This window comes from Siphateles boraxobius, unplaced genomic scaffold (assembly GCF_051911475.1).
Source record: "Siphateles boraxobius isolate OS27281-9 unplaced genomic scaffold, OSU_SipBor_1 25, whole genome shotgun sequence".
Classification (NCBI taxonomy): Eukaryota; Metazoa; Chordata; class Actinopteri; order Cypriniformes; family Leuciscidae; genus Siphateles; species Siphateles boraxobius.
Genome location: NW_027508866.1, coordinates 5009896 through 5026846, shown reverse-complemented (window position 1 = coordinate 5026846; position 16951 = coordinate 5009896). Strand labels below are relative to the sequence as shown.

The 16951-nt window shown below is 39.5% G+C and overlaps 1 protein-coding gene across 4 annotated transcripts; it reads right to left on the bottom strand.

The window, feature by feature from the left end:
• mcoln3a (mucolipin TRP cation channel 3a) lies at nt 1-14903 on the bottom strand. Of its 4 annotated transcripts, none has more exons than XM_077242101.1 (12): nt 14471-14847; nt 13921-14085; nt 12803-12956; nt 12427-12508; nt 12235-12331; nt 11754-11853; nt 10992-11104; nt 6863-7012; nt 4737-4838; nt 4275-4397; nt 1365-1571; nt 1-1047 (listed from the first exon to the last, which is right to left on the bottom strand). In XM_077242101.1, the coding sequence occupies exons 1-12, from the start codon at nt 14651-14653 to the stop codon at nt 895-897; spliced, it is 1629 nt and encodes a 542-aa protein (XP_077098216.1). In that variant the 5' UTR covers nt 14654-14847; the 3' UTR covers nt 1-894. The 4 variants fall into 4 exon arrangements, with proteins under 4 accessions (XP_077098216.1, XP_077098217.1, XP_077098218.1 ...); XM_077242102.1 differs by having other exon boundaries at nt 10992-11101; nt 14471-14817; XM_077242103.1 differs by lacking the exon at nt 13921-14085 and having other exon boundaries at nt 14471-14903.
• Between the last annotated feature and the right edge of the window lie 2048 nt (nt 14904-16951).

Here is a 16951-nt window from a genome sequence, read left to right as displayed (position 1 = left end):
TAAGATACATAACAGTTTTTATTGGGCAGGGTTTAACACATCCTAAAAAACAGATTTGGGACAGGAGAAGTGTTGTAAACGACTTGTCGCAAAAATTAACAATGACTTTTAATACAGCAAATGTTTTCAGTTCTAACACAATATAGCTCACTTCAAAATACATTAAAGATCAGCAGGAATGCTGTCAATGTATTAAGTGATTTGTTTCTTCACAAAAGCAGTTTATTCAGTGTACTTGAAGCCTCTCCTCCACTGACATCCGTTCAAAAACTGAAACGTTTTTCAATGTTGCAGACTTCAACAATAGTGTCTTTATTCATCTGAGGTCAGTTCACTGTTGTTTCAGTTCAATAAATGTTTAAGTGTATCATTTATGAAAAGATCAGCCATCATCAGCAGCTCTACAGAAGACAGTAGTGTTGGTTCACTTACAGCGGCGATGTTCAGAAAACCAGTATGAGAAGTAATGGTGGTGATGGATTTGTTTTGTGTGTGTGTGTGTAAATTGTTATTACATGGAAAAGGGAAGAGGTAATGAAAACAAACGTTTCTCAGCAGTTTTACACACCAAAATGTTGTTTGCATTCAGAATAGATCCAGACAGATTTCAGCTGAATGGTGATACTTCATCGGATGGCCAATTTCACATGTATTTTCAAAATATAAAATACTGTATTTATATTTAAATAGGCTACATTTATTTTGATTTGTTTTTTATTTTAAATACATTTTCATGTATTTATGCCTATCTTTGGGAACCAAATATAATACATTCTACATATAAAAACACATGAGTAGCCTAAGTTGGGACACTTCTTACACCGAAAGAGCTTTTGCTCCCACTTCTCAATCTTCCAGCCTTTCATGTCGATAACCAGAGTTTTCTGAGGAGTTTCAGGAGCAACAGAGACAGCAGTAGCAGCAGCAGGAGGAGGAGGAGGATGACTCTTCTTCATCCATCATGTACTTCCCCGAGTCCGGTGTGTCCCTGCATTCAGCGAGAAACGCCCACAGTTCTGATCGGGGTTCTGCTCGCGTCTGGCAGTGCTGTGGTTACAGAGAGAGACGATGATTATTAGCATCGATGGCTCTGTTGTTCACAGTGTTTGAGACTCACAACTGTATTCTGCTGCTGAGTGAACAAGGCCTGTGACTACTCTGAAACAACCAACTATTAAACTTCACGACATGAATAATATTTACAATCATGCGCCCTAGCTTTCAGACGCAGCTCAAGTATCGGTGTGTGTTAGCAGCAAAAACAACTCGCCACAAAACCAGAGCATACAGAGGCGATCGCCACACGCAATCCGGAAACACTTCCTGCGGTGTTGTATGCGAGTGACAGGCTTGAATAAACTCACCTTGATGGTTTCATAGGTGTCTGTGATAATGGCAATGAACAGGCTCAAAACCATGAAAGTAAAGAGTGAGATGAAGCTGTAGATGTAGATTCTGCTGAACAGCCACACCACATAGGTCTTGTCCCGGAGCTTCTTGAAGGAGGAGTACACTTCATCCCCGTTTATCATGGAGAACAGGCAGTCCGCTACCAGGTTAAATGTCCGAAACTGTGAAGAAATACGCATTATTATCATTTTCCTCATTTCATTTAAGGGCAATTCTTAGACTATGGGCACTTTCATGTCCTTTTGATCATATTTTATAAAAAACATTTAATTTTGAAAAAGTCACACTTTCACATTTTCAAAAATTCACATTTTCTTTAATATTTAACTTTACAATGAAACTTTTTACCGATAGTCTACGATGATTTTTTCACCTTTTTAAACATCATTATAGATGCAAATATTGCTGTTTTGTGCTTGTCCCACACCCAGACTGATCTTCCATAATGAAAAAGAAGTGTTAAAAAATGATTTATCTATTTTTTTTAAATATGACTTTATACAGTATCGGTAAAATAATCAAAACATAATTGTGGTATTTAAGGTCAGACAACTATTAATGTGATTTTATATACAAAATGTAGTTGTCCCACAGTATTGCCGTAATTTCCACCACAACGCTGTAATGTCCCTTTTAAAAGTTTTTTTTGAAAGATTGTTTGGGTAGTTTCTATGGAGATGAACAATGACATCACAGCACATGTCTGACATGGAGGAGACTTTTAATTTCTTCACCAACTTGGAGAAGAAAACTCAAGGTAAATATTGCTTGAAATGAAAATATTTTTATTGTATGTCATTTCCAAACATGGCGTAACATCAATTGAGTTTGTAAATAAATAGATTTTTTTAACATAAATAGATGTATTTTGCATGCATGCAATGCTAGCTACCAATTCATAGCTAATCTGTAATACTAGCTTGGATTTTTTTACAAAATACTGCAGGATTGTCATTTCCACCACCGTCATTTCCAACACATTCCCTCTTGGGTGGAAATGACATTTATGCTTACAAGGTGCAATTCATAGATTGTGGGACTACATATGTATATTTTATTTATTGAAATGTACAATGCTAATGTATTTATTCAAATATATATTTGTTGAAATGCCTTTTCATCTATTTTTAAGATGCAGCGGAAGTCAACTGCAGAAAGGTCTCAGTCCTATACCAAAACAGAACCAAACAAACTAACGACTAATGAGATTAATCATTTGTTAAATGGAATTGTCTGCTTCAGAAAGTTTCAAATAAATGTCTTCTGTTTTTCTACATGGACGTCCATTCATTGTCATTTCCACAACACCCAGTCATTTCCACCACCTCATAACTTTAAAAAAATATTTACAAAATTCTAATCACTCATTAAAAACTTCTGCATAGTTTATGGGATAATGGTCCACTTAATGTAATAACACAAGTAGTTATTTTTCTTAAATGTATCTAACCAATCCAATATTATATTTCAGGTTGTGGTGGATGTCAGTTTTGTGTTTGGGCCTCATGACAATTAATTTACTTAATCCACAAATCTATGGTAACTGCAATATAGGTATAAACTGGTAATACTGTGTGTGAAAGTGGTGTTACACTGTTAAGAAATGATCTATATCATAATATTTGAAAATAATAATCAAATATTTACATGTGATGGAAATGACATTTGTTCAGTGTGGATCGGAAAATATGTCAAAAAACACCAATTTGTCTTATAATGTAAGTGTGTCTCTTATGGATCATCAAACTAGACTAGTTATATTTAACTGTTAGACTGTGACCATTTTGATTTGAACACTTTTCCCCCCCACAAGTTGTTGAAGAACCACCCTTAAATGCTTAATTCATTAGGCTTAAAACTGCTTAAATGGGTGGCTGATATTACATACTTTTGGGACATTTGATATGCGAGTGTTTCTTTTGGGATAGAGGGAATAAGGAAGGCACGGATCTAAGTGCAAGGACTAACTTAACGAAAACAAAGCAAAAGCAAAGCCAAGACCACAGAGGAACATGAGTCACAAACACATCTACAAACATCAACGACTGACAAAGGAAACACAAGGGCTATTTATACACATGCTAAACCTGGGTGAGACAATCAACAGGAAAACACTACAAAGAACTATAAACCTTCATCCAAAACAGCATTTTTTTCTAAAGCAAATGAGTGTTTCCAAGAACTCATGGTTAACAATTTTATGGGCACAAAACGTATTTGTTTTTTCCTTCGAATTATGTAATATATTGTGTAAATGTGTCCGTACAAACCGCATGAATATTGAATTGAGGGTTTAACAACTTGTTCACATTTCAGTGCATCAAATACATTTTTGCAAGTACAGATATTTCATTAATTTCTTAATTAAGATGGGGCCATACTACATGTAAAGGAAATGTATTTTATGTCCACTACCCATGCATAGGATAAAGATGGAACAGCACTATACATACAACATGATTATATAACGACAATATAATAATGTAAGGATATTTTAAGCATGGAAAATCAGTAGATTTGGTATTTTATAGTTACAAGGGCTTCTTAAAATATTCATTGGGTATATTTTTTGATTCACTACCACTCAAAAGTTTTGGGGTCGGTAAGATTTTTTATGTTTTTAAAAGAAGTCTCTTCTGCTCTCCAAGGCTAAATATATAAATATTATGACAATTTATAATAACTGTTTTCTATTTTAATGTATTTTAAAGTGTAATTTATTCCTGTGATCAAAGCTGAATTTACAGCATCATTCCTCCAGTCTTCAGTGTCACATGATCCTTCAGAAATCACTATAATATGATGATTTGAGGCTGGTTATGTGATGATGATTATAGGCCATATCTGGTTATGTGTTTGCTCACGTTTTCATGATGCGGCCCCAAAACGATCCATCCGCAGAAGCAATAGCTGAGATAGATCATAACAGCGCAGATGGAGAAGCGGATGGCGCTGGGAAGAGCAGCCTGCAGGGTGAGGATGAGGATCTGGAGGCACAACACACACTCGTTTCAGAAGAAAAGCAGACTCATTACTGAACTTCTGTGTTCTGTTAGACATGCGCCTGTAGGACAGGGGACGTGGACGAATAGTGGCAATAAAAATAGACGATATAGAAAATATTGCACAAAAAAACCCCTCACTTTTCAAGCAAAACATTTCACAAAAAAATTAATGTCTGTTAGGTTTGAAAACATTACAATAGAATTACCGAATTTGGACACTGCCCCTTAGTTAATGTGAGGAATCTTTTGCTTTGCAGATTGCACTTTTTTGTATCATATCAACTGATTACACATCAAAAACTGAATAAATTAGTAGCTTACATAATATTTCTGAAAGAAACTCAGATAACGCATTACTCCAATCCACACAAGCATTGTTGCTGTTCCCAGCAATATACTGCACACATCATAGTTCGTCAGCTCCTGAAACAAGGCAGTTATTGAACATTAGCGCATATCTAAACACCTGCTTATCTGGTGAGGAGACTGTGACTTATTTCAGTTAAAGTGCTCCTATGATGCTATTTTAAAGGTTCCTAATTTTGTTTTGGCTGTCTCCTCTTGGTTTACATACATCAACAAATTTAGTTTTCTCATAAAATTTACTGCAGCAACAGCTCTTTTCCCAAAGTGTCTGAAACAGTGTGATTCAGTCTTTACTCTGCTCTGATTGGTCAGACGGTTCAGTCTGCTGTGATTGGTCTACTCTGCTCTGATTGGTCAGACGGTTCAGTCTGTTGTGATTGGTCTACTCTGATTGGTCAGATGGCCTGTCTGATGTAATTGGTCTACTCTGCTCTGATTGGTCAGATGGCCCAGTCTGTTGTGATTGGTCTGCTCTGATTGGTCAGATGGCCCAGTCTGTTGTGATTGGTCTGCTCTGATTGGTCAGATGGCCCAGTCTGTTGTGATTGGTCTGCTCTGATTGGTCAGATGGCCCAGTCTGTTGTGATTGGTCTACTCTGCTCTGATTGGTCAGATGGCCCAGTCTGTTGTGATTGGTCTGCTCTGCTCTGATTGGTCAGATGACCCAGTCTGTTGTGATTGGTCTGCTCTGCTCTGATTGGTCAGACGGCCAGTCTGTTGTGATTGGTCTGCTTTGCTCTGATTGGTCAGACGGCCAGTCTGTTGTGATTGGTCTACTCTGCTCTGATTGGTCAGATAGCCTGTCTGATGTAATTGGTCTGCTCTGCTCTGATTGGTCAGATGACCCAGGCTGTTGTGATTGGTCTACTCTGCTCTGATTGGTCAGATGGCCAGTCTGATGTAATTGGTCTGCTCTGCTCTGATTGGTCAGATGGCCCAGTCTGTTGTGATTGGTCTGCTCTGCTCTGATTGGTCAGATGGCCCAGTCTGTTGTGATTGGTCTACTCTGCTCTGATTGGTCAGAAGACCCAGTCTGTTGTGATTGGTCTACTCTGCTCTGATTGGTCAGATGGCCAGTCTGTTGTGATCGGTCTACTCTGCTCTGATTGGTCAGATGACCCAGTCTGTTGTGATTGGTCTGCTCTGCTCTGATTGGTCAGACGGCCAGTCTGTTGTGATTGGTCTGCTTTGCTCTGATTGGTCAGACGGCCAGTCTGTTGTGATTGGTCTACTCTGCTCTGATTGGTCAGATGGCCTGTCTGATGTAATTAGTCTGCTCTGCTCTGATTGGTCAGATAACCCAGGCTGTTGTGATTGGTCCACTCTGCTCTGATTGGTCAGATGGCCAGTCTGATGTGATTGGTCTGCTCTGCTCTGATTGGTCAGATGACCCAGTCTGTTGTGATTGGTCTACTCTGCTCTGATTGGTCAGATGGCCCAGTTTGTTTTGATTGGTCTACTCTGCTCTGATTGGTCAGAACGCCAGTCTGATGTGATTAGTCTACTCTGCTCTGATTGGTCAGATGACCCAGTCTGTTGTGATTGATCTACTCTGCTCTGATTGGTCAGACGGTCCAGTCTGTTGTGATTGGTCTACTCTGACAGTAATGATGGTGTCGGTTTTACCGTATCAGTCTTATCCTTTGTAAGTGAATCAAAATGTATTTGCTTCGGCAGCAGAAAACAGCATCAACTCCACATGAACAACACAAGCCAAACTCTTCCAGTCTCAGCTACAACTACAGTGTTTGAGGGTCAAAGTAGATGTTGTTCTCGTTCTTCCAATAAAGAACACAGGCTTGGATTATGCAAATTTGCAACAAAACTACGTAGGTTCGAAAAGGAAGTGAGATACTGGGAATACTGACGACTTGTTTCAGGCAGTTCAGAATAGCTTCTTTCTTTTGGGAGACAATAACTTTATCTGCACTTTGAGCTCTGAAACTTTGCAGATGTTTTACATTCACAAACAGTTATATATCACAGACTACGTCTACATGGAATGTGGTATTTGAAAAAGCATAATAGGGGCACTTGAAATCTCAGTTTGTTCCAGCCTCTATTGTACATCTCTTGCTCACCTTGCTCTGTATGCATATTTTGAGAATTGAACCTGCAATACTCAGCGTATCACTGATGATGACGAGAATGTACCAGCCATTTATAAACTCCATTCTCTCGGACCAGGAAACTGTTTTATTGTGGTGAATGGACACAAACGTGGTGTACTCCTGAGGAGAAAAAAACATGTATATGACATGTTAATAACATAGCTACTACAATGAACATATTGTTACATATCCCTGCTGCTGATTAGCTTTTTTCTTTAGTTTTAGGATTGTGATTTGTTGTTTGATTACTAGATGGAGTTTAGGCTTAATGTTTTTGTTTATTCTATTTGATTTGGAATGCAGATTCCATTTCCTTCTTTGTTCTATATACACTATATCAGTGTTTCTCAACCCTGCTCCTGAAGGTCCCCCAACCTCCTGAGGTCCTTCAGGAGCAGGGTTGAGAAACACTGCACTATATAGACAAAAGTATTGGTAATTAGACAGTATGTAGAAAAAATTGACCATTACACCGAAAGGGACAGTAATGACATTGCATTCTAATAAATAGACATTAATATGGAGTTGGTAACCCCTTAGCAGGTATAACAGCTTCCACTCTTCTGGGACAACTTTCTACAAGATTTAGGGGTGTTTCTGTAGGAATTTTTGCCCATACTTCCAGTAGGTCGAGGTTAGGGCTCTGTGTGGGCCAGTCAAGTTCTTCCACACCAAACTCATCCAACCATGTCTTTGTGCTCCTTGCTTTGTGCATTGGGCCCCAGAAAAGGGGCCTTCCCCAAACTTTTTCCATAAAGTTGGAAGCATAGCATTTTCCAACATGTCTTGGTATTCTGAAGCATTAAGATTTCCCGTACAGGAAGTAAAGAGTCTATAGCTTAACCCCTTAACAATAGCCCCATACCATTATCCCTCCTCCACCACACTTTACAGTTGGCACAATGCAGTCAGGCAGGTTCTCCTATCAACCGCCAAATCCAGACTCGCCCATCAGACTCCCAGAGAGAAGCGTGATTCGTCACTCCACAGAACACTTTTCCACTGCTCCAGATTCCAGTAGTGTATGCTTTACACCACTCCAACTGAAGCCTGGCATTGTACTCTGTGATGTGAGGCGTGCATGCAGCTGTTTGGCCACAAAAACCCATTCCATGAAGCTCCTGCCACAGAGTATTTTTGGGCTAATCTTAATGCCAGTGGAAGTTTGTGTAAGGGGTGGCGGTTGTAGTAAGCGCATAAAGAATAGGGATATTCAAAAGAACAGTCTTTAATCAGCTATCTCAGGAGACACAGAAAATATATAGACAACCACACAAACTGAAACAACACAGAACAATGAACTGAGGAAACGTACTTGGTTACTATCGTAACCTCGGTTCCCTAAGAGCAGGGAACGAGTATTGCGTAGATATACGCAGTGGGAAAACTCCTTATCTCGAGAATATTGAAGCCATTATTTTAACATGCCGTGCAGCTGCACAGTGAGCACGAAGCAGAGTGTCTAGCTCGCTCTTTGGCTGTGCTGCAGCAACTGTACGAACCTATGGCGAGGCGGCTGAGACGCGCAAACCAATAGGGACGCTTCCCGCCCAGGGCGCGTCAGAACCCACCCAGAATGGGCCGCTAAGGGCCCTGATGACCATGGATAGGTCCCAGGAAGGAACAGAGGGGGGGCCGTGGCGGGTTGAGCCTCCTGGCCCCCTTGAGTAAACGAATGACCAGGTCACTTTTCCCCATGGAATGGCCGGCCACAGGTGTGTGAAAAGCCGCTATGGCCCCCACATATACTTTAAGCGTGGAGTGGGTCCTGCCCGTGTCCAGCAGCTCCTGAAGAAAGGGAAGTACTAGAGGTACTTCACAAACGTGTGGGTCTACGTTTCGTGCTGCACATCAGCTTGCGAACGCTGACCACTTGAGAGCATAGATGCATCTGGTAGACGGTGCTCTAGCTTCAATCATGGTATTTTGGACACCCCCTGGGAGGTCCCTGGGTACCCACTGAGGGGCCATGCCTGTAGGGCCCACAGATCTGGGCGCGGGTGCCAGATTGACCCGTTCGGCTACGTAAGGAGGTCCTTTCTCAGCGATATGGGCGAGGGAGCTGCCATCAGCAGTTTCGCCAGGTCTGGAAACCAAATTTTGAGGAGGACTGAGCACTTGCTCTCCCTGATCCGTTCGATGACCTGTGGAAGCATTGAGACCGGAGGGAACGCATAAAGGGGGCGGCTGATCTAGTTGTGGGCCAGCGTGTCCCTTTTCTTTGAAAAGAATATTGGGCAGTGAGCATTGTCTTCTGAGGTGAAGAGGTCGACCTCTGCCTTGCCGAAAGTGCTCCATATCATGTGAACCGTCTGAGGGTGGAGAGACCATTCCCCTGAGGGACATTGTCACTGGATAACATATCAGGCTGTCATCACCATCTTCCTCAGATGCGCCAAACGAAACGAGTTCTGCCGTTTGAGAGGAGGGGCATAGATCTGTTTGCGAGAAAAGCACCGGTGAGGGGGTCTTGTGAGGAGAGAGCGAGGCACGCAGGGACTGGGCCAGGCATGGGGCGTACTCGCCCTGTTCGTCGTCAGAGAGGCTCTGCATGAAGTGCATCCGGAACGCGGCATTTGAAACAACGCTGTTGGAACAATTGCTCTTTCAGCTTCTAGAGTGTCGCGATGGCGAACACACAGAAGTAGCCGGAAAGGATATAAGGCTTCTCCTTCGCCAGATGGCCGCAGGTTAACGGCGATTCAGGGGAAGGTGGTGCCGGGTTGAAGGTGTCGCGTCCGCTGATCAGGTCGCTCGTTCTGCTGCAGGGGCTCATCGATGGTGAAGGCTCGGAGGTCAGCGAAGAAGGTGTTCGCTTTAGGAGATTAAATCTGACTCTATGGCGAAATGGTCTGCTTATATAGGCATAAGCCACGCCCATTATGGCGAGTTATGACGCGCCCTGGGCTCGAAGCGACCAGATTGGTTTCGCTCGTCTCAGCCACCTTGCCATAGGTTTGTGCAGTTTCTGCAGCACAGCCAATGAGCAAATTAGACGCTCTGCTCTGTGCAGCTGCACTACGTTTTAAAATGATGGCTTCAATATTCTCGAGAAAAGCTACGAAATACGAAGTGAACGTTCTTGAAAGGGAACTAAAGGTGATGATTCAACTTTTTAAAAATGTTTCTGCAAAATGTTTCAATTTGCTGGGCAATGTTGCCGTCAACCAGCAACCAGGTGAGACACAGGCCCACAACCAATCTAAAGTATCCAGATAGAAATTTGTTGCCTGTTCTCAATGGGAAAGTGACCAAGCAACATTGCTCAAAAAGTTTCCAAGTGTATCATCACCTTAAGAGCTTAAATCCACAGGGAGTAATGAGGTAACTAAATGAACAATAGGTGAACATAATCAGTAACTAAGGGAACTAAGTAGCAAACATAACTCTTTTTTAAGTCAACAAACTCCCAAGATAAAGTTAGAAGAAGTTCATTTTGATTTTGTGCAACACAAACATGTTAATTTAATTGAAATGTTGATTAGGCTGTTTGATTTCATAAACATCATTCTAACTGAAATATTTTACAATCTTACAAACTTAAATTGTTATAATAATTAATTATATTATATAAATATAAATAGCAACTTCTTTAATTTTATGCCTATTTATTACTATTTTATTCTCATGCACCAGAACATTAGAATAGAATAGAATTGTCAGAGTTATGTTATGTTCTGTATTGTCTGTGTTTTCATTGTGTTCAGTTTCTGTTTGCATAGTTTCTGTTGATCCAGTTTTCCCATGTGTTTCATTGATTTATTTTATTCACCTGTCCCTCGTTAATTAATTCCTCAGCACCGTTGTTTGCCCCGTGTATTTAAGCCCTCAGTTTCAGTTTGCTTCTTGTCCTGGATTGTTTAGACTCCCATGTCTACGTGGTTGTGTTTTCTTCAGTCACAGTATTGTCCTGTTTATTGTTTTGATTCTTGGATTAAATATCTATTTTGAGTATCTCCTTCATCGTGTGCTTTATTACAGCCACCAACTGTGACAAGAGTAGAATAGAATAGAATAGAATAGAGCAGTGCTTTTATGGGCTTGATTTGCTCAGTGGACTTGCTGAGTAACCCTTAATGCGCCAGACGAGGAGACTTACTAACTGCAAGAGAAGGCCTGTGCAGACTGAGCGTGTGCAGAGGACGAGCGAGAGCAAGCAGGAGCAGATGACCACACAGTCAAACAGAACAATGAGTCGGAAGTGACTGTCTGCTGGAACAAACACAGCAAAAGACACCTTTAGACAGTAATCTCATTATGGCACATATTAGTTAGCTGCTACATGGACAGCAGGAATAGTTTAAGGTGACTAAATATGTATTCAATGTCCTAATTTTTATTTGTTCAGCAATTGGATAACTGATCAGATTAATGCGTTGGGTAGGGGGTATATTGCCCTCCACTGGATCTGATGTGATGGCCCCAGAGAACATAGTGTAAGTAGAATAGTGCTTATTCAAGCAAAAAATTATGTTTAATTCAAAAGTATTTGTCCATCAAACATTGTGGAACAGGCCCAGTTACTGTGACGAATAAAACCTGAGATTATTCTGCAAGACCACCTGTGTGAACTTTAGAGGAACTAACATGTAGTGGATACATACATCCACTTAAAATCAACTGGACAACAACTAAAAAGATCAGAAAAGTAGAGTTAGCTCTAAGAAAAGTTCTTTCTGGCATTATTTGCAGATTGGTCACTTGATTTGATATATATATATATATATAGAGAGAGAGAGAGAGAGAGAGAGACTGAAGTTTCCAAATACTTTGGAGCCACTGTATATTTATGTGATGGCCGCTGATTTTGTAGAGAGGAAGTGTTTATGATAAATTGTGCAGAATCAGAAAATCAACTTACTTGAGTCTGAAACATTCCAGTCCTTACAACCCTTTATCTGTACATCACTGCTTAAAGATATCTTGATTTTTCCACTGTGTGCAATGTTGTCAAAGATGATCTGTAATCAAACACAGCAGATTACCCACTTTATCAAGTTAACTTCAACCTGTCCTAAGGAATTGAGTCAGTCATTCTCCACTGAGTAATAAAGGACTTGGCAGCTTGTGACAAAATGGTATGACATGAACGAAATAGTTGAACAAAATGAACAAAAGGAGAAGAGAAAAATGTATAGCTTTCATGTGACAAAATATGACAAACCTCAATTAGCCAATCCTGGAAATTGTGTGATTATGGCAAGTAAAAACTTTCACGAAAATGTTTTTTTTATTTTTATTCTAAAGCAAAAAACAACTTTCTTTGGATGTTAAGAAAATAGAGAAATGTAATTTTAAGTTAACTTTAAAGACAAATATGTATGAAATGTAACAACACTTACATTAATGTTGAAGTCATAGCAGTCAGGAAGCTCTTGATGTCGTACAGTTTGAACATTGATAGCCTTTATTTTAAAATAGATTTTTACTGCTAACAACCTGGGAAAGGATCACAAAAATATAATTTCATGAATAACTAACTCTACACAATAAAACTGATGAATGTATTTCAAAGAAGAGAGTAGTGTACACACCTTTGAAAATCTAAAGTGAGATTCATGTCATTTTCCAAATCACCATTCTTGTACGGTGAAATGGGATAAATAGAAATACATTCTGAAATATATATATAAAAAATATATAAATAAATATAAAATAAACACAAAACAGTGAGCTATAAATCTAGAGACCAAAACACTTCAAAGAAAAATCTATGGTCCCCCTGTGGGGAAAATCAAGTTTTTAATGTTGTTAAATGTCTATGTGGACTTTGACTTTTCATCTAATAATGTAAGAGTGTGTTTCTGTGCATGATCTCTGTATCACTCCTCTGATGTCTGGTATGATACTGATAATGTAAGAGTGTGTTTCTGTGCATGATCTCTGTATCATGTTTGGTATGGTACGGACCTGTCTCTACATGTGGGTCGATATCAAAGGTCTCAGTGGCAGGTGAAATGTTAGCGTGTCGATATAACTCTTGACAGAGGGACAGAGGGGTGAACATGTCATCGATCTTCTCAAACGCGTGATTATCTACACTCAGGTCTTGGAGGTGTAGATACTACAACAACAACAACAACAACAACAACAACAACAACAACAACAACAACAACAACAACAAATCAGATAATTGGTCAGATGCAAACAATAGAGCAGTTTCAGTCACTCCTGGGAAGACATTTAAAATGTTAGCAGCTTAATATTTAGTTGTGCTAAAATGAAACCCAGCCTTGTTTAATGCGTTATTAAACATATCCGTGAGGAATAAAACAGAAGTATAATGTTGCGACAGGTTGCTTGTCGTAGAAATCGCACGACGAAGCTGACTAATAATAATCCACAACAGTGAACTTATCAACAATAACGGACAATGAACTAAACAGAACAGTTTAGTTAAATATATAATATACAGTACTTTGATGTATTTATACTTTTAGTTAAGTGTAAAGACACAGGCTTAAACAAGGGAACACAGGTGAACGTAATCCTTAATCAAGAAGACTAACTAGGCAATCAGAATCAGAACATACACGTTGTAGACTTGTGTGTGTGTGTGTGTGTGTATTTGTAGATATATGATATACAGGTACAGGTCATAGAGCAGCACACGATTCTCAGGGCATAGAAAGTAGTAGTTACAGTAGTTAAAGTTTCTATTTTGCGTGTTTGATGCTGTGTGTCTTAGACGCCATCAGTGTGACCGGTGTCAGAAGCACGAGTAAACACACGCCAATATTCATTGGTGGACAACTACAGTCCATGACGTCACAAGTGGAGCACCTGTGATTATAAAAGGGTTCCTGTATTACCTGTCATCAACTCTTGTGTCTGAAGGAGACAGGCAAGCCTGAGGCATGGCAACAACCAGGCAAGCCTGAAATGCCTGTAACACAGCCTGACCTGCTGCTGCATATGTAGCCGTTCAAGCGCAAGGTCTGAAGCGGTTTAGAATGGATTCCTACGTTCTCCTGAGTGTTTGGATTATAATAAAGACGGTTTTCTTGACAGTAACCCAAAGGACTTACCCTTCTGATTGCATACAGTATGTGGTCATGGACCTCGTGTCTCGTGTACAAAGCATAATCTTTATTGCTGTCCTTGTAACCTTTCAGGAATAAATGTTTGAAGGCGATGAGATTTTCCTCTTTAAAGGTGACCATCATCTCGTTGCTCAATCCAAAAGAGACCAACTGTGATACAAATTCAAAAGGTAAAACCTTATTTCAAGAGTCCACTTTAGACATTCAAGTAACTTTGCAACTCGCTACTAACCAACTCAACCAGGCCCCGCCCCTTTATTCTGCGTATGAATTATTATAATGAGGAATATTGTGACGTGTTCGTTCCCGGGAGAAACTCAAGACTACAATGGAGGCGTTTCAGGAGTTCAGAAACACTGACGCTGATATAGAGAAGAACTGGAGCTTTTTCGCTCTAAAACAACAACATTACACACTAAACACAGGTGAACATGGAGAAAAGCAGAACAGGTGCTCTTTAAAAATCTTTGTGACAGCCTACATGAAACAACATATTTGATAAATCAGTAGTTCTGGGGTGAATGACATCTCATACCTGGATGGTAATAATGGCAATCTTGAGAATCTGCAGGATCATTTTCCATGGTTTACGACCTCTTGCTCGGTATTTCTGGCATGGACTCATGAAGTAATATTTCAGTTTTCTCCTGAAGTTTTCCATAACCGGAGGGTCCGCGTGTGATTTAGCCGTCCCATTGCAAGGCTCCCCGTCAGACATCTGTCCTAACTCACTCTGCAGTCAGAGCATCTGAATGACTCGGCTCTTAACACAGACTGGGTATTCCTACATTTGAGGAACTGAAGCTGTTGTCTTGCAGTTTTTTCAATCTGACATAACCAGAGCTTGACTTCAAGTTGAGTTAGGTGAGTGCTGTCAAAATCAGACAAAGACACATTTTTTTACAGTAAATCAGCACATGCCGTACAGCAGACGATGCGCTGACGAGAGAGATAAACCGTTTCTGAGCAGGTTCTGCAGCATTCATTACATTTACATAAGAGATAACTTACAATGAATGCTTGAATCAGCCAGAATCTGTTCCATTAATACTAAACATTTTATAATAGTGAGTTAAGTCAATGAAGCTAAGAATGAATTCTTATATTCAACTCATCAGTGAACATACTCACATTATGTAATTCAAACATTACACTGACTGGGATTTTGCAAGCATGGCTACCGTCAAAACACATTAAAAAAATTACAAGCTGACAGTTTCATAACATATTGTTGACAGTCCATAAAAAACTGGGAAACACTTTATTTTACAGTATGTTAACTTACATTGTACTTAAGAAAGTACTGGTGATATAAGGTAAGTACATGGGTTAAGGTTGGCTTTAGGGGTCCAGGGTTAGTACATAGTTATTACCCACTTATTTTAATTACTATAATAAGTGCATAGTATGTACATGTAAAATACTGTAAAATATAGTGCTATACCGAAAACTGAGCTGAGCTGATTCTTTTTTTATTACTTTCAACAACACATTTTAGCATTTTTGTCAAATAAGTGTAATAAAACTTTGTGTGATGTTTATACAAGTTCATTTGGTTGTTAGTATGAAAGATGATATTTCTATAATGTCCTTGAAGGAGTAATTTCATTTGTGTATAGTGATTAATGTAGTACCTGCAGTCAGTTCCAATTCATTTCAAATTTGAAATCCACATTTTTTATTTTCATGAAATCTAATTTTTTGTGAATTCATGTAAATTTTATTATGAAAATGCAGTTTAAAAAAAAAAACTTTCTACTTGTTTTTACAATTTGCATGTACAATACTTTAAGCACATCAAGACACACATGTTTTAAAGAGGAGATATTCTGCTGTTCTCCATGTTCATCTCTCTTTAGTGTGTAATGTTGCTGTTTATCATGAAAAAGCTCAATCAAAAAAAAGTTTCTGAACTCCTGAAACGCCTCCATTGTAGTCTTGAGTTTCTCCCGGGAACGAACACGTCACAATATTCCTCATTATAATAATTCATGCGCAGAATAAAGGGGCGGGGCCTGGTTGAGTTAGTTAGTAGTGTGTTAAACTGGCGGTTATGGTAAGGGGCGGGACATTTCCCGAACACACTCGAAGTGCTCGACCAATCACAACACACTGATCCAGCCGACCAATATGATCATTATCATCATGAAATGATTTACTCTAGTCTTTGTGAGCAGCTCTCTGACAGTATGTGCACACATTCAACAGCAGATCGACAGGTAGCTACAACTAAAAGAAACATATCACATGGCTCTCAAAGTGTAAAACTCAAAGGAATTATAGCATAATATCCAAACTGCTCGTCTACATACAGTGGAAGTGAATGGTGACCACAGGGATTTTCAGTGGTTACTCACACAAAGCTATCATATGTCTGAGAGGAAATGTAATGCAGTTGTTGTATGTGCTGGGTGATACCGGGAGTGTTCAGTAGATGGCAGTGGCGCATTGTAGGAAAGAAAGAGGTAAAGCAGATAATGTAGTAGTGTGTGACGCCTGTATATCTATGGCTACTGTGAATTTGGAGACCATTAAGATTACATACAGATTCCTGAGTTTTCCTTTAATATCCAAGATACCACAACACAGCAGTCATATGGACTTGCTAGGTATTTTTAAGCCTTTGTTTTGTTCCTTTATGACCCTGACAGTCCCAGGTCTACATCCACTTCCATTGTCTATAAGAGAGCAGTGTGAAGATTCTTCAGAACTTCTCTTCTGGTGTTCCAGAAAATGAAGAAAGTCATATGAGTTAGGAATGATTTATAATGCACCTGTTGAGCAGACAAAATTAACAGCATGCTCAAACTCAAGCAATATTTCAAGGGTCCTCAATCATGCACTGTTAAACAAACAAAAAACAACAACTACAGAATCGATAAAACAGGTCATTTTCACACATTTTGTTTTAAGTAGACTTTATCCCATGTGATGAGTAAATTAAGTTTAACAGCTATAACACAAAAAAACGAGGTAATGTCAACCTAACATTTGCCAATACATTACACAACAACAC